Raw genomic sequence first — 24,792 nt, 5'->3', positions numbered from 1 at the left:
GTGGTGTATGTAAACTTCTGACCCACTAGAATTGTCAATTAAAAGTGAAACAATCTGCCTGTGAAAAATTACTTGTCATGCACAAAGTAGATGTCCTAAACGTCTTGCTAATATAAAATCTCTGGAGTGGTTAAATTGGTTTTAATGACTTCAACCCAAGTGTATGTAAACTTCTGACTTCAACAATTTTTCCCTCTTGATTTTTTTTTTGGTGGAATTCACCCATATAGGAATGATGATGTTGTAAGTGTGTGATTTATCTCAGGGATTTCAGGAGGCCGTGGGAGAGAGTGCAGACCGACTGAACGATTTGCTCCAGTGTGGAGAAGAGCTGATCCAGAGGAGCGAACCGGCTGATGCCCAGGCCATTGAGAGCCAGCTGCAGGATCTCCTGCTTCAATGTAATGGTGTCTTTCAGGGCCTGGGCCACCTGCACACACGCCTGCTCAGCATGAGACTGGTATACTGCATATCAATGTACATGCATGAGTACAATATAAATTAGATTATCTAAGTTCATTGCAGGTGTGAAGAAAGTTTCAAAGGAAAATTCACCCAAAAATATAAGATGTCATTTATTTACCGACCATCATTTTGTTCCAAACCTGTATGATCCATTTAGGATCACCGAAGAAGGTATTTTGAATGATTGTCTGGTAGCTGTTTTCCATCCAATTACAATGAATGGTGACTTGAGTGTATGTATACTGACGTTTATGCAGCCTCATTTTGCTCCAAACCCGAATTACTTCCTTCCGTGTAACACAAAAGAGGTGTTAGGCCAACTTTTCACCTCAGTCACCATTTACTTTCGTTGTACAGAAAAGAGATACAATGAATGTGAATGGTAACTTATGCATAACATTTCTTTCATACAAGTCATTTAAGGTGGATTAAATGATTGAGATGGGTAAAAATATAGATTTTCTGATGTATTTGAATGACCTTGATATAGATTCTAAAATCCCAAGATCGATCTTTTAGTAAAATGTAATATTTACGTAATGTATGTAGTTGGGTCCCCTGTATAATTTACAGCATTAGATGGGAGAGAATGTTTTTTTTCATATGTAAGTAAAAGGGACATTATAGCTGAAAATACCCATATGATTTTATATTGATTTGAAATCCAATTTAATCAAGAGCTTGTGAATTGGATCGGGAAATCTGTATCATTACCTAGCCCTACTAAATGACACCATTTTATTTTCATCTATACCTTTTAAAGGCTACATAGTCTCTTCTTAATCTATTAATATCTAATTCACTTGCTCTATTATATTGGAATGCATTCAAAGTATATAACCATTTCAACTCCAGTTCACTTATGGGCTTTTGTATTTTTTCAGAAATGTATCCCAAGGGAAAGCTATTCAAGCATCCGACTTCATATGTTCTAATAGTAAAGTCATTAATACACCTCCTGAATGCCCTGAATAGTTGTCTGGTCGCCAAGCACCCCCTCTACAATAGATGTGCTGTCCATTTGAACAAGTTCCTTGTATGAGCCTTTGTCTCTCTAGACCCAAGCTGATCATGTAAAGACATGCTGAAAATGTAGCATGCTTGTGTTCATTATACACATCTGACAACTGTATAGAGTCTCACACCAGATGCCCCATAATGAATTGCCACATTTTCCATAGCACAACAAAACCCACTTGACATTCATAATGTATTGAATCTTCACTTCTATGCATTGTCTTCTGAGAACTTTCAGAATGTTTTCATATATAGTGGCCCAAAGAGGTATTTGGACACTTGAGAAACAATTATGAATTTACACACTTATGTGTCCTTTCCACATACTGATCACAATGCACTGTTTTCCTGCCCTTTATGAACTGATATTCTGAAATTGTTATTTTAATTAATAACAAGAGTTTTTAATGTGCTGGAGCAGGTTTTTGAAGAGGACTGGGCTCTGGGTGCTCCGGACTCTGGCTGTCCTTCTGAGAGTGTGCTGGATGATGAATATTTTGTAGACCATGCCATGGCCACTCGGCCTCAGGGCTCTCTTCATCAGACCAACCAAGACCACCTGGTTCTGGAGTGGGACCCTTCAGTTGACATTGGTGGTTCCATGTCCCATGATGATGCAGACTCCTCTTACTTCACTGCAGGTGGGTATTTCAGTGTTTTTGTATCAAAATCTAATGTTTCTTCAAAGCAATATTCTGATCCATCCATGCAGTACATTGCAAACTTTATTGAAGAGTATTAGATGATTCAAATGCATTTCATGGCCCTTTAATGCTTTTTACAATATACAATTCTTGTAGTTTATTTTTCTTTAAATCAGTTGTTTGCCAATAACCCAAAAATGGGCGCAGTTCTGTTCTGATTGGAGGGGGGTGCTAAATGCAAATATTACATTTGGTTTGGCAAACCAAAATATTAAAATAAAACTCAAGTTTATGCATCCAGTTGATCTTTTAGTATCGTTTGTCAAATTAATCTGTCACTTTGTAATATGGATAATACTAATACGATGTCTGGCCTAGTGTTTTAGTTTTTCATATGTTAATAATTTTGCATATTGCTTGCCCTATGCAATTGAAGTTGATTTTAATACTACCTTTATGTTTGCATATTAAAAAAAAAAAATTGGTACAGTATTTGGTCACAGCTTTGTGTCCAGTGCAAAATCTGCATCCTGAATTAAAAACAAGTTGAGAACTCTGCTTTAAAGCACGAGGAGTGTAATCTTTACCCAGTGTATCGTCAAAGTTTTCTTTTATTCTCTCAGGTGTGTCTTGCACAGAGGAACTGGCTAAATATCCTTTGAGGAGGAGAGTCTACATAAATCCTGTGGACTTTCAACCAGACAATGCTGCTATCAGTATCAAACAACCAGTGAGTCATCCACACTTCGCTTGTTCTGTCTGACAGCTTAAACTTCATCCATGCTTTCATCCAATTGTCATTTACATTATGGACCATGGAGCCAGTTATTGTTTTAATGTATAGTATATTAACCATGTGTTTGCATACTTTTTTGGTCCAGCTGCAAAATGCGATTTAAATGCAAAAAGGGATTGCATGCTTTGTTTTTTCACTCAAGCTGAAATGTAAGTACAATAGGTGGTTGCAGGTCTGTGAATTTGCTAGTTGTGGTGTTGGCATGGCGACCTTCTGATTTAAAGTGATAGTTCACCCCAAAATGAAAGTTCTGTTATTTGTGGCTCACATTCATGTTGTTCCAAACCATTGTGACTTTTTTTCCTTTTAAAAAAGATGTTGGACAGAATTTTGGTGACTGGTGCGAACATTCTGTTCCCATTCTGTCTGAATGGGAACAAATCCGTACAACGGTGTTCCAAAATTTTGTGGAAAGTCTTCCCAGAAGACTGGAAGCTGTTAGAATGGCAAAAATGGGAATTAATGCCTTTTTTTGTTTTGCAGTTAAATTCAACAAGCACATGTACTGTAGCTATGGTCTTCAAGTGTATACATACTTTTGCCCATGTAGTATAAAGATGCATTATTGCAGTGTAAAGCAGCAAACCTCATTGCTTAAAATCCATATTAACAACGTGTGTGTGTGTGTGTGTGTGTGTGTATCTCTCGATGTAGTGAATGCTCAACATATCTGTGGTGTTTTTCAGGGCATGGAGAGGAGCTTAGAGCATTCCGCCCCACCCCAGACGCCAGGTAAAGCCGAAGCTCCTGATTGGTCAGTGTGACTGGTGCCATCCACTGAAAGCAGCATCCCTCTTACAGCTTAATCACTCGATAATCATGGAAGAGCAGCTCTCAAATTTGGCTTGTTTTCTAATATCCTTGAAAAATGGCCAACAGCCTCCTAAAACCATTTTAAAGGTTCATGGGGGAAAAGGGGCTAAAACTTTTGAAGCATTTGTGGTGCGCTTTGATTTCACATTTTCTTTCAAAGCGGCAAACTTTTGCAAATATTATACTTAATGCTTATAGAAAAGGAGTAGACATTTTATTGTAAACATGCCTTTCTAATGCACAGTCAACCATAGGATCTTAAGATGGGCTTGATTTGTTTATCCTAAGAGACTAGTATCTGTTTTGATACCGTGTGTGTGTGTGTGTGTGTGTGTGTGTGTGTGTGTGTGTGTGTTTGGCATGCAGTTAGCAGAGATTGCAAGCCCCTGTATCCTGGTCCATTTAAGACCTCCACACCTGAAACACTGTCTCCTGAGCCTGTGACCTTTGACCTTGAGCGCATCAGCGCATGGCTGGGCCAGTCGCACCAACTTTGTTCTAAAGCAGTTCAGACAGAGCATGTTCCACAGGTACTTTTATGTATATATACATATGTAAATAATGGTGTGTGTATGCACTCTATTAGGAACACCTACTTATGTGATTTATCTAATCATTCCATTAGCAATATGGGTCAGGAGCTTCAGTTAATATTCACATGAACCATCAGAATGTAGAAAAAATGTGATCTCAATGATTTCTACCATGGATGATTGTTGGGGACTTCTGATCTCCTGGGATTTTCACCCTTAACAGTCTCTAGGTTAAGCATGGTGCTTGTTTTTTGGTTATGGGTTTGATTCCTAGTGGGAACATATTGAGTGTTAAAATGTATAACAGTAATGCACTAAGTCGATTTTGAAAATAAGAATTCAGTGACCTTGCTGTTGGTGTTTTTATTTAATGATTTACATAAGTAATTTTTCATATTGTTTGTTCACCTTGTTGCATCAAATCCAGTGTTAATCTAGTCAATGAAATCTCTGTTGAAAATGTTTGTTGACAGGGTTTTTTTATTTTAAAAAAAATTCAGCAATGACAAAAGATATATCATGATGATAATCAAACATTTATTAATGCATACAGTCGAGGAAATATGACAAGAAAAAAAAATACTAAAATAACAATGCAAGATATAAACAGAACAAGAAACATTTGGGAAACATCTGTTTATAGAAGAAGGAGAGGGAGGGAGGGAGAGGGGGGGAGAGAGAGAGAATTTCCATTTCAAAGAGGTTCTTGTAATTTCTCAGTGCTCACGGCTAATTGGCAGCTTTACAAAGATGAGGAAAAAGAGCTGCTGCTTTAACAGGCTCTTTAATGGCTCTCATAATAGTGGGCGCAAACATAGGTGGCACTCGCATCGCAAAAGGGCCAAGAGTGGCTGTCAAAAAAGACCCACGATGATGTGCTACTAGAAAGGTGGACAAGGTAATTTTTCAGCTCCCATTAAAGGGCTTAAGAGAGAGAGCGCTAGTGAGAGCAAATGTGGAAAAGCAAGTGAGAAGCCCCAAATAAGGCACAAAAAGTTAGCCGCCTTAAACCTTTTAGTTAATGGAGCCCATCTCTTTCGATTTACAATTGCCCTTTGTTGCATTGCGACGCTGTCACATTGCAGTGCAAACAGTGCTGTCCACTTATTGGCAATCGTAAGTGTTTGTTGCTTGTGTGAATCTTTCTAGCCCTGCTCCAGTTTTCCATTTTTGGCATCCAGAGATGAGGGGGGAGCTGAGTATGAAGAGAATGTGCTCCCCATGAGGTGCCCCCACCCACAGCAAGCTCTGCACACATGCTCCTATCCCCACCCAACTATGTCATATGACCTCCAGCATCACTCTTATACACGTCACCAAGACCCACAGGTATATCGCTCACAGATATTTTGATAAACACCATCTTTCTGTCTTGCAAATTCATAACCTTCTGCAGTGTACAGTGCCATCCTAGATCTATCCTAAACACTATTTGTGATCACTTGGGCTTTGCAGATTAAAGTCAGGGCTGTTAATGTGTAGCCAGTGTGGCTCTTTGCATAATTTTCTGATGTACTTTGCACCTTTCTGCACTCCCCACACATAATTATGCTTGTAATGTGCTCCAGTGCCATAGATGTGGTAAACAATAGAGTCCCTGCAGGGCTTTTCTAATCTCCAGCTATTATCGTCTTGTCCCTCACTGTCACTAGAGACTGCAGGAGAGACTTTGTTTCCCTGATTCACTGGAGGACAACACCCATACAAAGTTGAGTTGGTGAGAAAGTGTTTACTATTCAGACTCTTAATTTGTTGATCAATAAGCTGTTTGCTGTAATCTGGTTGTTTTTATTTGCATGTATTGTCATGTGCTAAATTGCACCTTGACATTGACCAAATTAGATTATATTTCCAAACAATTATGGAAAACCCAATAGTCTTTGCTGCCATGACAACGTAAACTTTACATACAAGTTTTACTGAAGAATAACAATTTAATTTTAGGGTTTACAGCATTGCGTTGCCATGGCAGCAAAGTTGTAAAATTGGATTAAACTTTACACAGAAAAGGTTGGTAAGCAATTTCATCACATATAAAATGTCAAAACACATTTACAAAGATGAGGAAAAAGAGCTTATACTTTTGTTTTTTTTTTGTTTTTTTTTAATTGAGTATTTTAATGTTTATGGATTGGCCTCCATTCACTTCCATTGTGAGTGCTTCATTGGAACCCAGAAAGTCTAAATGTTTGTGGTGATCAACATTATTCAACTTGAATTGAATCTGGAATATTCCTTTAAACATGAAGCTTAGTGCAGATATTACTTTGATTATGACTGTTTAAATCTTAGCTAAAGTACTTTTTAAATATATATTAGTAAATGCAATTCATATTTGATTTGTAAGGGCAGCCTTGGCTTTTGTGGTGTATAAAAGAAATGGAATACCACAAATGCATGGAAATTGCGAAATATTTTTGTAGATTATTTTCTCTTAAAAGGTCATGCTTGCACAATTGGATCATTTTCATCAACATATCAAACATGTACAGTACTGTGCAAATGTTTTAGGCACTTGTGAAAAAAAATGTTGCGTAGTAAGGGTGTATTTAAAAAATAATGCATAAATAGTTTTCATCTATCAATTAACATCATACTGTAAACGAAAAAAGCAAAACCAGTATTTGGTAGGACCACCTTTACCTTCAAAACAGCACCAATTCTTCTAGGTATACGTGGACACAGTTTTCGTTGGTTGTTGGCACATCGGATGCACCAAGCTGCTTGAAGTTACTGTTCTTCTATCTATTTAGAGTCTTAATTGCTTAATTGTCTCTTCATGTAATCCCTAACTAACTTGATGTTCAGCGGGGGGGCTCTGTGGAGCCAATCTGTTGCAGGGATCCCTGTTCTTCTATTCTATTTCCAAAATGATGATATTTCCAAAGTTTGAAAGTCTAAAATGTATATTTCCTGATGACATGCCAAAGATATATAAATAACCATCTTGAGGCAAATGTTTTTGTGACATCTGAAGACTTTTGCACAGTACTGCAAGTAAATTCTGGATCCCCACTATTTTTAATGCTGAAAATGGACAATGTAAACATCTGCTTTTTGTTTAATTGTAAAGAGATATTTTCATGTGTGCAGTGAGCCATGTAATCCAAAGGCCTCTTCTGGCAGCTCGTGTCATGGGGGCCCCTGGCTCTTTGGACCCCTAAAGCTTTCTGAAGCGCGAAAGGCCTCTGCAGCACTGTTTGTCATCTTGTGTGCCCTCCTGCTAGCTGTTATGATCTGGCCCTTCATATTACACGATACCCCATGCCATTGGTCTAATACCCTAACACGCTCCTTCCACCTGACCCTACATTACAAAGGACCCCCTCCCACCTGATGAAGCAAACTGCAGTTTATGTAACCAAAAAGCAAAGTGCAGAGTTTAGCAAATGCATTCTCATTATAGGATTTTAAAAGGGGTAGTTCATCCAAAAATACAAAATTCTGTAATTTACGTGCATGTTGTACCAAATCTGTATGTTTTTGTTTACGTGTAACAAAAGGACATGTTAGACTGAATGTTAGTATTTTTCACAGTTCACTTTCTTTTTTTTTTTTTTTTTTTATAACAACATGATGGTAAATGACAATTTTCATTTTCTGGTGAACAATCCCTTTTTATTAAAGCATTTCTCACCTGAAAATGGTGTTCAGCAGGAGATTTGCTAAATCTGTTTGGCTGTTTTGCAGTGCTGCATAACTATTATAAAAGGTTATACTTGGGTGCCATCCACATGCCTTAAATATGGTTTGACTCTGGCCATCAAAGGCCAGGAGTGTAAACCCTACAAAATGCACTTAATTCTGCTGACACAAATTTTCTAATTTTGTTGGAGTGAATAGAATAAAATGGTAATAAGATGGGGGCTCTAGAAGCGTTACTATTTAAAACGACCTCTTCAAGCATGTTTACCTGAATTTTCTAGAATTTGATTACATTTTGCTTATAATTCTGGTTGACATTTTTTGCACAGTTTAAGCATTTAATTGTTGGTCAACCAGTTGTTTCTAGCTTTGATAGAGGCAAATAATGAATAAAAAAAGTCAACTGTAGAATATTGAATATTTTGTATGTGTTTTGAATTCAGCATTTGCTTGAATCTTTTTCATTGCTGTTAAAAACTGTATAGTTTGATATGTTGTTGTACAGAGAGAACTATAATTATTGTACATTTTCATATTGCAATGATTTCATCATTTAACTGTACTGTATGCTGTAATCACTGAAACTTAAAAGGGCATTCTGCAAAACTACTTTGGACTGATGTAACTTCCAAAATACAGAGACAAAAAAAGCTTTAAACCAAATCCATGTGCATCAATGATCGGTTTTGCACTTATGTATTTTTTTATGACTTCTATAATAAAAGAGACGAGTGAAGAAAAGTGGCCAGCTGTGGATGGTAACTTTGGAATGCATGTAGAGCAACCTGCTGTGTGATTTCTCATTGGGGGGGCAGTCAGTGTCTTTGTGTATCTGGGTTGGTGGACATGCTGAAAGAGGTTTTTGTGCTGCTGCTGCCAGAGAAGAACACTCAAAACGATTATGAAAGAATGTTTCAAATTCAATTAGCACACAAATTATCTTTGCTGAAAGAGTCTGCACTTGGCCTTTCAATCTCATCCATGTCCATACAGAGTGTGAACACTGGAAAATGCTGTGTTCTGGGCATGGGTAAGCATGCATGTGTCTGGCTTTGTTTGGAATGGAATACTTGTTTACTATAGTACTTGCTGGATGCTGTGTAAAGGCTGTATGCCTTTTACTATGAGTGAAACTAAAGGCATTATTCCACAAGAATGGTTTCAAAAAGTAGTATGCAACAGTGTTGTCACATGACTTCACATTGCATTTCTAATGCAGCGTTATCTTGGAAATTAACCTATTTTTGCAAGTCAAGGAGGAGATCGTTAAAAATCGAACCATATACCTCTGCAAGCCTATAAAACCCAAGCATATAAACTCTGGTATCCACCTTAGGACGATGTAAACTGAACAGATTTGTGTGGCAAGAAAATATAATTTTCTGAACACGGTCAATGTCTTGAAGGTTGGTGCTCATTTTACTCTAACAGTAATTGCTGATATATGTTTGGGGGGGTTTAATAAAACATGCTAATTTCATCTGGGCTGCAGAACTCTCATGGTCTTACCAAATGGGACTTGTTTTTTTGTGTAAATGCATTTAATTTTGGCTTCTAACTCTCTTGCAGATGGTATCTTTTAAATGTGACATTACAAGTTGACCGCAGATGTGTATCAGAAAATTTAGAAAATGTGAGCTGGGACAATCTGACTCTGATTAGGCTCTAACTCAGTTTTGAGATGTTACTCTGAATTAATATGATACTTAAGGACTGTCATGGTCTGAGGTATGTCAGGGGTTTGCCATGCTTGAGAATAGAGAGAGCATTTTGCTCGCATTCCATTTGACTGAAACATGTCAGACTAATCTCGAAGGTACAACACTCATTCCTGTTCATTGCGGAATGTTAATAATACCATGTTAGTGTTTAAAAGAAGCTGTAAACAATAATAATGTTGTACTTGCATAGAATTCTCCAGTCAAGCTTGGAATTGTACCAATAATGTTACACTGAAAACAAGTGACTGTCACCTACAAAAATGAGACTTCAGAATAGGAACCGTTCAACCAAAATTAAAATTCTGTCATATACTGACCCTCATTTCAAACACGTATGGTGTCCTTTTGTGGAACACAAAAAGGAAATGTTAGGCAAATTGATAGCCTCCGTAACCATTCGCAATTATTGCTTTTTTTTTTTTTTTTGTACAACATGAGGGTGAGTAAATGATGGCAGAATTTTTATTATTGTGTGACCTATCCCTTTAATAAATACCATAGGGTAGTTCTGAGAGGGAAATATTTAGATTTTGCAGTGTTAAAACAAAACCAAAAACATTAAAACTGTCAAAAGGTTAAAATAATGAATCACAATCATGTTTTTTGTAGTGAATGTCTTTCCACATTCAGTTAAGGAAATTGTGTGTGTGTGTGTATTATAAGAACCTATTTTCATGTTTGGTGTTGATTTAAAGGGATATTTAAATGGCTGTGTTGGGAAACGGTCAGACCATTCCTAAACAAAAAGGTAAGCTCCAAAACAGATTAATTATTTTGAGGAACTGGACTTAAAATACAATTTTGTTGGTGGACAGGGGTTTGAGTATCCAGTCCCACTTGGCATTAAAATCTGTTCAATCAACAAAACAAACAAGCATTACACATTGACTTTTTTTTTTTTTTTTTTTTTTAAATGAACACCATTAATGTGTTCTGCCAACACAAGTGGGCAAATGCTCTTAAGTAACATAATGAGATAGTATGGAGCTAATCGACAGGATAGGGCACCATTGGTTGGGATCTTGGCTCCTACCAACCCTCCTCCCACACATTGGGCTCTGCCACAACAACAGCGGTGATTAAGATTGACAGACTGTCCACTAATAAAGAGATTACATGAAAATCCCTCCGAAGCAAACACTTCAGGACGGCATGCGTTTGGATAGTTAGAACAGCTACAACTCAAAGGTTACCCATGCGTGAAGTTAGCGTTAGCCATACTCCACAAGGAACACATTAACCATCTGGCACAAGTATAAATGTCATCGAGCAGTGCAGCTTGTCTGGGCTATCCACCGGGGCAGTGGGAAAGATCTAAAGTCATTTTAAAAGTAAAGGTATGAGGAATTAATATTGCTGGTAGGCCCAAAATATTTTTGTGAAATTTGCAGGGCACCTTCTTCTTTAACAAAAACAGCTTGTTTAAAAACAAAACCATCTCTTAAGGTGCATATTTCTGTACTATTGTACACAATTTTGTAGTATAAATATTGCAAGTTTTGTGATCAGACGTAGTGTACTTAGAATGATCTTACTGTGAATTTGGTGACAGTGGATTGAAATTTCTTCAGCTGAAATCAGTTTGTGCTTACCAAAATTCAAATGACTGCTCCCAGTGGCTGAATATTGAAGTGCTGTTGAACGTATGGGTACATGTTAGCACATGTTAATTTCCAGATGAAATGTCCTCAGAGTGGTGCCAAAAGTGAGTTGTAAAGTGTTTTTTTTTTTATTTTTTTTTTTAGCTGTAATTAATAGAATACAGTACACAGGAATGGATATTTTATTGCACCATAACCTAAACCCCAACCCAAAACCTAAGCATCAGTGAAGTGACAATGTACTCTTAGAGGGAAAATATTACATCCGAATCTCGCTAATATTTGATTATGTGGATGCAGTTATTCCCTGGTTTCCATGGGACCAAAACCTGTGTCTGAGGCTGCTCTCGCAATGTGCTAACAGTAGCGCCACAGGAAAAGGTAAACACATTTGAATTGATGTCTGATGGGAGATGGCACTTGTCAGTAACTGGGAAGAATGGGGTTGATGTCAGGGGATTGGAACATTCTGTGTCGAGTTCCTGTGACTCTCAACTTTCAAGTTGGTAAAATACAAGTGCCCAAATTATATAATTATTCAACCAAAACAAACGTGTGGAATGTTGGACAACCCTTACAAAAATCGAGAGTTCTGGCAAATTTGCCACTGATTATTTTTACATGCAAATAATTTTTGTGGCAAACTCTTTAGTTGCCACATACTGTTAACTCTTTGACAATAGTGGCAAATTGTACATTTTTGCCAAAGGTTTGCTGCAGGTTCACCACTACTGGTGGACTGAAAACATTTGTGGCAAATCTCAAGCTCATTTGCAGCAGGTTGCTTCTAGTTTGAGGCAAGTTTGCCAATCCTTGTAGCGGCAGGGGAGGGGGTATCAGGCCACGATGGCTTGTCAAGATGGTGGCGGTAGCAACTATTGAAACTTTAGTAGACTGCACCTTATAAATATTAGTTAAATGATTTACCATCCCCCCAAACTGTGTGATTCCTTGATATTTGTAAAATGCCAATTTTGGGCACTCATTTCAAACTTGGAGGTTAACTTGCATGCAAAAGCTGGTGGCAACACCAAAGGAGAGAACGTGTGTTTTACATAATTTTTGAGAAGCCTTACATGTTGTAATAAGGCAATAATGTTGCATTTGAGACAGTACTACTCTTCAAACTACTCTTCGTGCGTGCTAATATCAGTGTTAATTTTTATTTATTTTTTTTGTCATAGTTTGACTTTTTACAAAGATCTCCTTTAAAATTAGTCAATATGTTGTCATCTCATTTCCATTAGTTTTAGTCAGTCTTAGTCTGATGAAAATGACATAGTCAATGAAAATAAAATCGTTTAGTTTATGACGATATGCAAAATGGACACGTGTAAAAATGTAACAGACCAAATTTTAATCAAATATTCAAACAATGTATAAACGTTTTCTAATTTAAAAATGTATAAAACATATAACTATACATAGCCTACTGTCCTTGTGAAAAAACAGAGCTCCTAAAATAATAATGAATAGACTGAAGAATTAGCTACTTTTTATCCTACTGTTTTCTGAATAATTTATACTTTAGAGACTTATTCATTTTCAGTGAAAGGATATAACATCTCATGCAGTGTGTTTCTTATGGAAAGTGTATTCACAACACAAGTTACGCAAAGCAAATTACACATTCTGACTAGCACATTATTTAATTCAAGTTCACCTGATAATTCGCTTCACTGTGCATGTAAGTTGTTATATTACATATATGTTGTGGATATAGGCTACTATAGTGATTTAAAATCATGTATAAATATGCATTTGAATGAGGTATTTAACCCGTTTTGAAGCGGTTAATTTTGCCTATGTTCAATTCAAGCAGAGAAATCCCCAATTATTAACGTGTTAGATTAATATATATCTAATATCTTGCAGTATAATTTTTATCTATTCATATTTTCATAAATAGTATGCTTTAATAAAACCGTTTAATTATCATGATGCGCCTTTTTTCTTGTCTTCATTATCGTTGACTAAATCAAAAAGACCTTCATCAACTAATGTTTTCGCCAGTGATTTTGTTGATGAGATTAACACTGGCTATGATATTGCTGAATCATCACCCCAACAGCAGCCAACCCATGAGGTCCTGAGCTCACCAATAAGTCTCTTGTGTTTGATCAGATCTGCCCTTTCCATTTCCAGATGGATGCTTTGGGATGGTGAGGAAATAAAAAAGGAGGTGGACTGCCAAGAAATGCTCAATCCACCAAAATTCTCATATATTGGTTGCAGAGAAGTGAAGTATGCCAGCACAATCTATTTCACACAGCGGAGCTGAAAGCTAATTACACAAATTAATATCCCATGGAAAGTGCCATTACCTAAATAACCTCCTATAAAAGGAGACTTCCCTTCATCTAAAATATTTGGGTTAAATGCTACTGGATGCTTCAAAATCTAGATTCAAATATGTCCTGACTTAACAGAAGTTAATAGGCTCACTCCTGATCCCGGTGTTTACAGCTGCGTGCAGAAGCACATGTTGGTCATTCCGACACAACATCAGCATCTTAAAATAAGACCTTGTGTAGCAGATAAGAGCATGGGAAATGGAATTGAAAGTCAGAGCCATGGGGTTGATGCGGCCTTCGGTAAAATCTGTCAGTGCAGACACCCCACCCTATCTTCACCCCTCTGCTCAAACACAAGCGCACGCTGTCACAAGGCATTAGTGTAACAGAAATACATGCATTGGCTCCTTTGCCCCACTCCAACCACAGCCTGGGCAATTCACAACAGTAGCACAACATCTTCCTGTTCCTGATCATTAAGCATATGTGACATCAGATGTGCATTTACAGTCTTAGTGGCAAGTTTGTGTGGGCTGCCAAGATAAGAATCCTGTGTGATATACAGTGCATTTAGAAAGTATTAAGACCCCTTTATTTTTTTGTTATGTTCCTGCCTTATGCTAAAAGGCTAGAACTGAAATATCACATTAAAATTGAAGTATTCAGACCCATTGCTATGACTCTTGAAATTTAGGTCAGGTGCATCCCATTTCTCTGGATCATCTTTGAGATTTTTCCACCCTTTGATTGGACATGATTTGGAAAGGCACACACCTGTCTATATAAGGTCACAGCTGAAAACACATATCGGAGCAAAAACCAAGGCATGAGATCAAAGGAACTGCCTGCAGAGCTCTGAGACAAGATTGTGTCGAGGCACAGATCTGGGGAAGGCTACAAAACATTTTGGCTGCATTGACGGTTCCAACGAGCACATTGGCCTCCATAATTCTTAAATGGAAAACATTGAAACAACCAGGACTCTTCCTAGAGCTGGCTGCCTGGCCAAACTGAGCAATCGGGGGGGAAGTACCTTGGTAAGAGAGGTGACCAAGAACCAAATGGTCACTCTGGTTGATCAACTCCAGAGATCATTTGTGGAGATAGGATAAACTTGCAGAAGGACAACCCTCACTGCAACATTCCACCAATCTGGGCTTTATGGAAGCTTCTCCACCTCGCAAGACACACACAAAAAAAGCACCTAAATGACTCTCAGACTGTGAGAAACCAGATTCTCTTTTCTGATGAAATGAAGATTGAACTGTTTGGCCTCAATTCCAAGCACCACATCTGGAGGAAACCAGGCACCGCTCAACTCTTGCGCAATACCATCCCAACAGTGAAGCAAGGTGGTGGTAGCAGCATCATTCTGTGGGAAATTTTTTCAGCGGCAGGGACTGGTCAGGGTTGAAGGAAAGCTGAACGCAGCAAAATAGAGACATATCCTAAATGAAAACCTGGTCCAGAGCCCTCAGGACCTGCGACTGGGCCGAAGGTTCATCTTCCAACAGGACAATGACCCTAAGCACACAGCCAAGAAAACACAAGTGTAGGTTAGGGACAACTCCGTGAATGTCCTTGAGTGGCCCAGCAAGAGCCCGGACTTCAACCCAATCAAACATCTCTGGAAATACCTGAAATTGGCTGTCCACCGGCAATCCCCATTCAACCTGACAGAGCTTGAGAGGATCTGCAGAGAAGAATGGCAGAAAATTCCCAAATCCAGGTGTGCAAAGCTTGTCACATCATACCCTAAAAGACTTGAGGCTATAATTGCTGCCAAAGATAATTCAGCTGTACTGTGTTCAAAGTACTGAGTTAAGGGTCTGAACACAGGGCTAATACACACAGAAATACACATTCACACACTCACTTATGGACAATTTAGATTTTCCAATTAACTAACCTGCATGTTTTTCGGACAGTGGGGAAACCAGAACACCTGGAGGAAACCCACACAAACACACAGGGGGGCCCTGGATGAGCCAGGACTTGAACCAGGGACCTTGTTGCTGAGGCAACAGTGCTTCCCCTACTTGGGATTAAAATTATATTATGTATGTAAAATACATTTACTTTACTGATACAATACAATACCTTATTGATACTTCATTGGAAAAAAATAATCACATTACTAGTCACTTTCTAAATCAAATTTATTGCAGTTAAGTTTGTTTTTGCTCAACAAATTCACAACAATGTCTATATTTCCTTCCTGTATATTTTTGTTGTGCCTTAACAGGACAGTTCACCCAAAAATGAAAATTCTCTACTTTACTCACCTTGCCATCTATGGAAGCCCAGGAGTGAAGGAATGAAGGAATAAATTATCAATCTATTAATTTGAAAATAAAAAATGTGAATATATCAATTTATAAATGGACAAATAAATAGACAATACATATAACAATACAATTGTGCATTAATAAATTATATTTATGTTTAAATTGTCATTAAATGTAGCAATGAATGAGTACATTAATGAGTTTTTGAAATGCACTTTTTAATGTACTTTAAAAGCACCTTTTAAATTACATTTTAAAAAGGTATTTGGCAATTGGTTTCTTAATTCATTTGCCAATGGCTTTTCTTTTTTGTTTGGCTTTCCTTTTCTTTCACCAATTGAGAATTGAGTTTAAAAAATGCCATTGGACTGTTGACTCGTGGGAGCAACCAATGAACTTTAAACTCCATTATAAGACAGTCACTCTCTCCCAGGTGCCACTCAAAGAGGATGTAAGACAGCCTGTCATTGGACGATGGCACGAGCAGTTTACGTGATATTATTGGATCTGCGAATCCCGCGCATAAATGGATGCATAGCATATCAGAAGTTAATGGTGGATCATTCACTGTTGCAGTGAAATGCCGAGGGTGGCCCTACCTGAGCATGCACAGTGATACGTGTTCAGAATGGGAGCTGGTAAATTTCTGATTGACCACTAATCTTAATGTTGGGGGGCGAAGTGGTTACGGGCCTATAATTCCCAAATCATCAAACATTTGTGGAAGTGCATGTTTTGAATGCATCCGCACGTTGACCTCTCTACACCATCTGCATGCGTTGTCAACCATATTCACAACAAGCATAAATTACTACGCCTCCTGTAAAAACAAACTCCTGTTATCTTGCTATTTATAGGTCGCTACTTAAAATTGGCCAATCCCCTATGCTCCACCCCTTCGCTTGAATGAAGATGATGATGATTTTACAATGATTCTTTGACAGCATGATAATCCTTCGACGTGGTTGCTCAGTCCTTCAAACAGACGTGGCTTCCTCCACAAGGAAGCTAAAAGAAAAAGCGGGAAATTGTCTTGCAGATGCTCTGTCGTATGAAATATTCATCACGGAGCGAAGCATTTCCAGTGCAGTGCACAAATAATTCTGCCCTAGGGGCGATTTTTGTCCGACATTTAAAATAGGGAAACAGACAAATACAATTGTGGCCCAAATGTTCGGTTTCATCCCTCGGCTAAGCCTCTGGGTCTCTGGAGGAACTGCTGTGACTTTTATTTTTCTTTCTTACAGGCCAGTTGCATCAAGCTAACGTGCGCACACGCTTTTGTTTTGATTCTCAAACAATTGGTCCCTAAGATAATGAGGTCAGCTTGTTTACATTTCTATGTGGGAAGTTTTCGTCTTCCATCAGAACATAAGGGCACTTCTCAATCTCATTGGGGCACAGAAACAACAATGTAGACTACGCGGACCTGCTGCAGCCAATTTGAAGTGAAATTATGCAATATGTAATTTTACGCAGATTTTAATCTCAAGTGGAGATACTATAAGCAAATCCAATTCAGCCCCCTACAGTCACCCTCAGACATAGGTCAGGACACCCCCCCCCCCAAAAAATATCATTAAAATAGGTGTATTGTAAATAATATAATGATATATTCTTAAAATAATTGTTTAAGAAATAAAATAATACAAATGCAAACGGGGCAACAACAAAAAAAAGTTTTAAACATTTTTGAGTCCCCCTTGTCCACTGCCTCCGCCCCTTTTACCTCACGACCTTCACACATACATTCCGGTGGCGGGAGAGAAGAACAAAGTTTTTAAGTAGTTGTGGAACTCAAGTAAGTCAATGTTATTTTATTCACTTTAAACATCGGATGAAGTGATTATTTTCTCTTTAATGATTCTGAGTCATTAATAAATCATGTCAAAAAACAAATATGATTGTGTACTTACCAATGTACTTTTGTCACTGATGCAGTCTGCTATGTTAGCGAATTAACGTTTAACGTTACCCTTGTTTAATACAGTATGCGTTTACCTAGCTTGTTTAATACAGTAGTATATCCCCACTCACACACACATCCATAGAGTGTACGCATACACTACGTGATGTAACGTTAGTCTTGTAGATTAGACTAGTCCGGGTGCACATTTAGATTTTAACGCTTTCACTGTGATTTAGTCGGTTTATATAATTTAATATAGTTAATCTAATATAATATCACACGAAGAGTGCAGTTTTTCCTCCAGATATCAGCATGATAACAAATGTGATTTTGATTTTATACAAGTTTAATAAACAAGAAGTTGATATTAAGTGATGTACATTTTAGACACCATATTGCCTGTTTTAGCTCCATGCTACACTAATAATAGTAGTTAAGGCTCTCCTCGGTGTACACGTATCCTTGCAAATACAATTTTTCCTGTATTATTGCTGTCCCCTTCAAAAATTGTTCTTGAGAATTCTTATGTTTATTGTCCCCCCAACATTTTGATGAAATTTTCGCCCCTGCGTTCAGATTCAAGCGTCACTAAAAAGCAGCAGCGCAACAGGACACGTTTCTCAAGACGTGCTTTTAAAAGTTGACGTTCTTTTTTTTACCTGGCACGGGGTCTAAAAACGCGGTGCTGCTGCTGCTGCGCGAGACGATGAAAAAACAGCGAGACGCGGCGCCCGTCAATGGCTTGGTTACATAGAAAAACTATTACGCGCGAACAGACTCAAAAACATGTACAGTGTGAACGGCCCTTTAGTCATGGGGGCGGGTGTGTATGGTGGTAGTGACAGGGTGGGGGTGGTCTCCTTGGCTGGTTGCTAAGGGCAACAGGGTGAGATAGATGTAGCCGCAGCTGCGTGTCTAGTACCAGCGCTCGACTCTCAACGTCCCCGCGCGCGCAAATGTCCATACACAGTCACACTCGCACACACTGAGCTCTCCTCAGTCAAGGCATGAGGATGCGAGAGGGGATTTAGTTTCAGTGTCTTTTCCAGTCTGCAGCAGATTATCACCTTTCCTCCAGCACACAGGACCGATTTAGACACAAGAAACAAGGTTTGCAGCCTCTTCCGTTATAATGGGGTTTGTTCTGACTGAAAACGTACTGAACTTAATTGTTATTGTGTCTGAAAATGTGTGCGTGTTATTTTGATTGCTGTGCCTGAACAATGTGTTTTAACACAAGCTGGAGATATTATAATGAAGTACAGGGATTTATAAGGAATGGACAATATGCGCAAGTCAATGAATGCGCCCTGGATTTGAATTCGTTGGCATAGTGAAATTGCGCGTTTGGTTCAATGAATTCGTTTCCCGCTTTGTTTTTATGTTTATGAATACGGGCATCTGCTTCACGATTGCTAATTGTGTGCTCAAGCAACTGTTACTATTTCATTCATTCATGCAATCCACTTCTTCGCCAAACGTGCCAGACTGCCCTCGCGCACATTATAATAAGACGCACTCAAGTGTGAATTTGCTACAAATTGCTTCTAGTCTAATATTTATGAATGAAATTCCTTTTCCAAAGTAAAAACAACATTTAAGTGTTTATAGAGTCTCCGGATCAATACTACATTACTGTAAATATTTCGAGAATGTAACCAGCATGGCTTTACCACGATAGACGATTCATGCGCGCGTGCCTGTATGGCGCTTGGGTTTTTGTTGTTGTTTTCCCGCCGCATGATGATTTCCTAATTTCCACATCGCCCACTTTCACGGCGACTGACGTGTTACCGATGGCACGAGGCTTCTAAGTGATATCTATTTACAAAGTTATGATTATTATGAGGTACATTGGTGTTCAAACCTAAACAAGTGACTGACCATTGTTCAGCATGTTTTCCAGACACAACAGAAGTTGCATGTCTCGTTTCGGCAAATAACCTATTACTCGTGAAATGACGTCAATTAAAATAAATCGGCGATGTTGATATCAACTACTGGTATTTTTACAAAATGGAGGAAATGGTTAAGGAAACATTAGCAATGCAAATTAGGGTTTGAAGTGCATTGGCACCTGCTGTCTCGAACATTTGCATTGCTTTTTCCCTCGTTTCTCATTAGAATTATATTCCATTTCTGCAAAGCAAGGTTTGCGCCAACACTTAAGGCTATATTGAGGGAGCTTCTCAAAATCTCTTCTCTTGCGTTAGCATAACAAAGGGCAAGGGTTTTGTCCTTGAAAAGAGGGGGCAAAACCGTCAAGTCTCAATTGTCCCAGTGTCAGTCTGATGGGCAAGCAGGGTCATGTGCCCCATCAGTAAACAGACTCAGTCATGGTGAAATCCAATTAAGTCTTGTTCTATCTATTGGGCTTTCACAAGGCAAAGAATATGTATATATAAATATATAGTCATAAGGTGCCTTGTATAAATCAATTATATAACTATGTCACATATGGTTCGCCTCTAACCTCTTACACCGAATAGACAATGTAAAATAATTTCAAATTTGCAAGTGGGTCATTCAAAGGAAGCATTAAATTGCTTTAAGCATCATTAATTCTTAACATAAAAACAGCAACAAAAGAATCATCTGTAGAGTTACAAAACAGACCCAGTGTTAAAAGATATGACTTGACCCAGAGGTGAGGTTTAAAATACGATTTTATTATCATATGGGCAACGATATGAGGACTTACTTTTGTATTTTCCATTTTCATGTCCTTGCGTGAATGCACGTAAGTGCGCATTATGCAATGAGGTGGATTCAGCTCCATATCTAAATTATAGATATTAAACTACATAAAAAATACGCTACTTCTGGATTGGACACCAGGAAACACAAACAAAACTCCTAAAATAGCCCAACTGATAAACAAAATCACTGATCATCTGTACAGTTGTGCCTTTAAGGTGAATGGTGTCAGGCTCTTAAAGTCAGCATGAGATTTTATGATGCACACTTTATTTTGACAAAATATCCTTTGCTTTGATTTTTTTCAGGATCATAAGATCTACTGTAGATCACCAGTATCAAGTCTTGTAAAATAAAACACTCATACAATTATCATTTAAATCCTGATTGAAATATGCAGCCAATTTAAAACTGATTGTCTTCTTTCCTTCTAGCTTTGAGTTCCCTATATTCTACACGGCATATGATGCAGAATTCCCCAATTCTTATGGAAATAAGCTGGATAAGAAAACTTTCAGAGTTGTTGGCTGATCATCAATGAACTCAGTTCTTTAAAGAACACAAGGAAATACATATTTTTCTGTGAGGAAGTCCAGATAGTTGGAGTTTTCATTTTTGGATATGGCTGCAACTGAGGCTAATGCAGAGCCTGTCCAAGCTGATGTTGTAGAGACCAAACCTGAGGTGGAAACCACAAATGTAGAGTCAGCTCCAGCCCCAGCTTCAACTGAGGAAACACAACCTACCACTGAGGAAATTCCAAACACAGAGCCACCAGCTGATAGCAAATCCAAGCAAGCTTCTGAAAAAATATGGGACTCTTTTTTAAACAAAAGTGGGCTTGGAAAAGTAATGGGAGGAAGAAGAAGAAGGAACAGCATACAGAAGCTGAGGATACTACTGGCGAGGAGCAGGATAAGGCCACAACAAGGAGCGATCAAGTGGATACTGCAGACTCTATAGACCAGGCATCTAGTCAGCCAGCAGAACCTAGTGAGGCTGCAGTTGATGGCCAGACTATTGAAAAAGTATCAGAAAATGAGGATGCTTCCCAAGAGCAAAAGGCAGCTGGTGCCAAGCCAAAGCAAGGAGAGAAGTCTAGTGTTAGGGACTTCATCCGCAAGCCTGTCGCTAAAATTTTCTCACACAAAAGCACAGAGAAAAAAGTTAGGTCAAAATCTCTAGACAGACTGGAAGATGCTGAAGTCTGCAGAGTTGTGGCTGAACAAACAGAAGCCTCTCAGACAGCAGACGAGCCAGACAAGCCCAACACTGAGAAAGCAAAACACATGAAACGCTGGCACTCTTTTAAGAAACTTATGGCTCAAAAGAGTCACAAAAAAAACACAGATGATCCTAAGGATGCTGAAGGGGCAGAGGGAACAAGTTCAGATGGAGCAGGAGACACCGGGACATTGGATTCCATCACAAAGTCTGAGCACAGTGGGCAAAAAAAGTGGAAACTAAAGAGATCATGGACATTTCAAGGTCTGAAGAGAGATTCATCGGTTGTTGGAATCCACAAACCAAAGGATAAAGACTCTTTGGATCTAAAAGATGAAAATGCCCCCGAGGTAGAACAGGGGACAGAAGACGTCAAGATGTCCAGTGATGTAGAAACACAGGAGAAGACTAATGCTGAGGGTGAGGAGGAGAAAGGAGCAACTGATACCACACAGCATGCAAAATCTGTGGACCAGCATGCAAATGAGATCTGGACCTCTTTCAAAAAACGAGTTATTCATAAATCAAAGAGGGCAGCTGACACTGGTGGAGCAGAGGAGGAACCAGCAGGTGAGCAAGAGCAGACTGATGAACCACAGGCAGGTAAAGACTCAGGCAAGACAGCCAAGGCAAAAAGGACTCACTTCAACCGTGCTGTGTCGCTGAAGAACTTCATACTGCGAAAGGGGAAGAGTACCAGCATGGGCACGGGGGAGGGTACAACAATGCCAAAAGAGAGCGATGGTACTGGTGAGAACGAGGCTAAAGACATGGACGTCCTTGATGATACAGCTGGGGCAACTGATGTCCCACAGACTGTAACAGAGGAGCAGACGGTAGCTCAGAGTGAGAGTAATAATGAAGCTCAGGTGGCAGGTGAGCTCAAGAGTTCTGATGGAGAGGAGACATCCCACACTAGCACACCTCATGGTCAACCATCAGACAATTCTCACGCAGTCGTTTCAGTGCCAGAAGGTGGATGCCAGACAGAGCCCAAAGCCAACGGTGAGAATGGATGCTTGGATGCTACATCAGAGGACACCACGGCACACAATCATGATGCAACAATCCAGAATGATGTGAAGGAGGAGGAGACCAACCAGGAGAACATAGACTCTAGTGGCAAAACTTGTCCAAAGGATGGGAAGATCCTCAATCAAGACGGGAAGTTCGATGCTGTCAATGCAGTTGCCCAAAGCGGTGAGTGTGCAGCCTCAATTGACTCAAGAGATCTGCAGCAAAATGGAAATGACAAAGCAGATTCTAAATTAGGACTAGTACTAGTGTTAAGTTAGAGACTGGGGGGGCTTACTGTGAAGCGTCAATTTCTGGGTCAGCGAACACCAAAACAAATGACCAAGAGACCTTGAAGAGGATGTTCTATGAGGTTGCAGCTTCCATCATTCGTGCAGTTGTGTTCTCAGTCACTGAACAGTTAGCCAAGAAGGAAATCCTGGACAATAGTCTGAAACCTTTTCAACCTGAAAACGATTGCAGTTATGCAGAAATTTATCTCAGTTACTGTCAAAGACAAGTTTCTTTGAATCAGGGAAATCTGTATTGATTCTTAATGTCCTAATCACCTTCATCTGTGTCTGTTTGAACATGTTCTGGTGATGTAGACATGTCAAAAGACATTGGTAAACCCCTTTAAAGAATTAAAACTTGTGCACTGTAGTGTCAGTCAATGCGAAGGAAAGTACAGGTAGTTTAATTGAGCCGTTGTGAAGTTTCTCTCTAAATTTTGCCACATTATTTTGTGAAATTATTCAAATTACACTTTATTTACACACAATTTCTCTATGTGAATGTGGAACCACAAACAATTAAGTGTTCTTGAGGCTGAGGAACTGTCTTAACTGAACTGTCACAAGGAATTGTGTATTGGTTTCTGTTCTGTTTTATAAAGTTCACTATTTATTTTTAATGAACAATAACCCAAAAATACCCTCGGTGACTACATTTGTGAATATTAATTTATTTTAAAATGTTAAATGTAGAAACATATTGTAATATATTTAATCTCTTCTGTTATCATTTACCAGAGAAAAAGGCGGGAAACGTGTGACCCCACACAAAGAGGAATAGATCTGCATTGGATTCGCTCAGCAAGGAGCTTTGCCCCCCTTCCCCCAAAATATGGAGTAATCACATGTTTACGCCACGATTCACCATGGTGAGAGATGCAATCCACATAGTTTAAAAAATATATATCAAAAGCAATAATTCAGGATCATCAGTGCAGTTCTTGCTACCATTCCATCATTGTAAATGTTTTGCCTGTCTACTAGTGAGATTTTATATTGTTATAAACAACACTCCTTTGAAATTATAATCTTGTTGGTCACAAAGTACCGATATCATAAAGACACTTAGTTTTATATTAATTGCCATTCTGTTTGTAGCATTCCTTTGACTAGATATAACTATGTAAAATAGACACATTTGAAATAACAGCCCACCAGCCTCCCAATTGTGAATTCAATACGGAATGTGCACTAATCTCTGTGTTTTTGTTTTTAGACTGTTATTATGTGTACATGAATAAACCTCTATTAAACAAAGTAATTCTCTGTTTTTTCTTGCGATTACTTTTTTTAAATGCCAAAATTGCCAACTAATAATTAGACTAACTAATTAGAATTGCCATTTGGGGCAATTGCACAACAGGCACAGCTAATGCTGAACATGTTTGTTTATGCACCCTCCAAAAATGGAGGACGAATTTTATATTGGTGCATAATTCCCATTATGGGAGCACACATTATATAAGGCCCTTAATACAGTATGGACACTGTATTACGGCAAATTTTATTTTATATTGGATTTCATGGAAATCATGATATATTTCAATGTTGTGCTTTAATTGCAATTTAATATCCCACTTCATCCCCAAAACATTTCTATTAAGCTCAGGTAATTATGACTGCACCATTCTTGACCACCACTATGCTGTCAACTATTTGCACTTATTCTCCGGGATCATGCTATTAGCACGTTAACTGCAGATTAACAGAATGCCTAGCAACAGGTCTCGGAGCGATATTTACTATTGCTCACCGCAGTGGCAGGGTTAATGAAGGACTGTGTGGATGTATTAACAGATAATGAGCAGATTTAACAAGGACAAAACAGGACAGATATT

The 24,792-nt window shown here is 38.6% G+C and overlaps 2 protein-coding genes across 3 annotated transcripts in view; both read left to right on the top strand.

Moving 5' to 3' along the window:
• Positions 1 to 8,651, top strand: part of si:ch211-137a8.2 (uncharacterized protein LOC777613 homolog) — a 38,133-nt gene extending 29,482 nt beyond the window's left edge. For both annotated transcript variants that reach the window (XM_052106635.1, XM_052106634.1), the window contains exons 6-13: positions 266 to 460; positions 1,904 to 2,123; positions 2,750 to 2,856; positions 3,609 to 3,654; positions 4,102 to 4,265; positions 5,418 to 5,597; positions 5,921 to 5,985; positions 7,362 to 8,651. In XM_052106635.1, the coding sequence (XP_051962595.1) occupies positions 266 to 460; positions 1,904 to 2,123; positions 2,750 to 2,856; positions 3,609 to 3,654; positions 4,102 to 4,265; positions 5,418 to 5,597; positions 5,921 to 5,985; positions 7,362 to 7,605 (1,221 nt within the window). In that variant the 3' untranslated portion in view covers positions 7,606 to 8,651. The remainder of the gene's footprint in view (positions 1 to 265; positions 461 to 1,903; positions 2,124 to 2,749; positions 2,857 to 3,608; positions 3,655 to 4,101; positions 4,266 to 5,417; positions 5,598 to 5,920; positions 5,986 to 7,361) is intronic.
• Positions 8,652 to 18,621: 9,970 nt separating this feature from the next.
• Positions 18,622 to 24,350, top strand: si:ch211-137a8.4 (uncharacterized abhydrolase domain-containing protein DDB_G0269086). Its single transcript, XM_052107492.1, is given in 4 exon segments — positions 18,622 to 18,836; positions 20,858 to 21,282; positions 21,285 to 22,847; positions 23,693 to 24,350. Coding segments are annotated over 3 exon segments (1,824 nt in total). The 5' UTR covers positions 18,622 to 18,836; positions 20,858 to 21,044; the 3' UTR covers positions 23,716 to 24,350.
• Positions 24,351 to 24,792: the final 442 nt, after the last annotated feature.

The sequence above is a fragment of the Xyrauchen texanus genome, chromosome 36, assembly GCF_025860055.1.
Source record: "Xyrauchen texanus isolate HMW12.3.18 chromosome 36, RBS_HiC_50CHRs, whole genome shotgun sequence".
NCBI classification, from domain to species: domain Eukaryota; kingdom Metazoa; phylum Chordata; class Actinopteri; order Cypriniformes; family Catostomidae; genus Xyrauchen; species Xyrauchen texanus.
The sequence above is the reverse complement of the archived record's forward strand: the minus strand, read 5'-3'. Positions and strand labels throughout refer to the sequence as shown.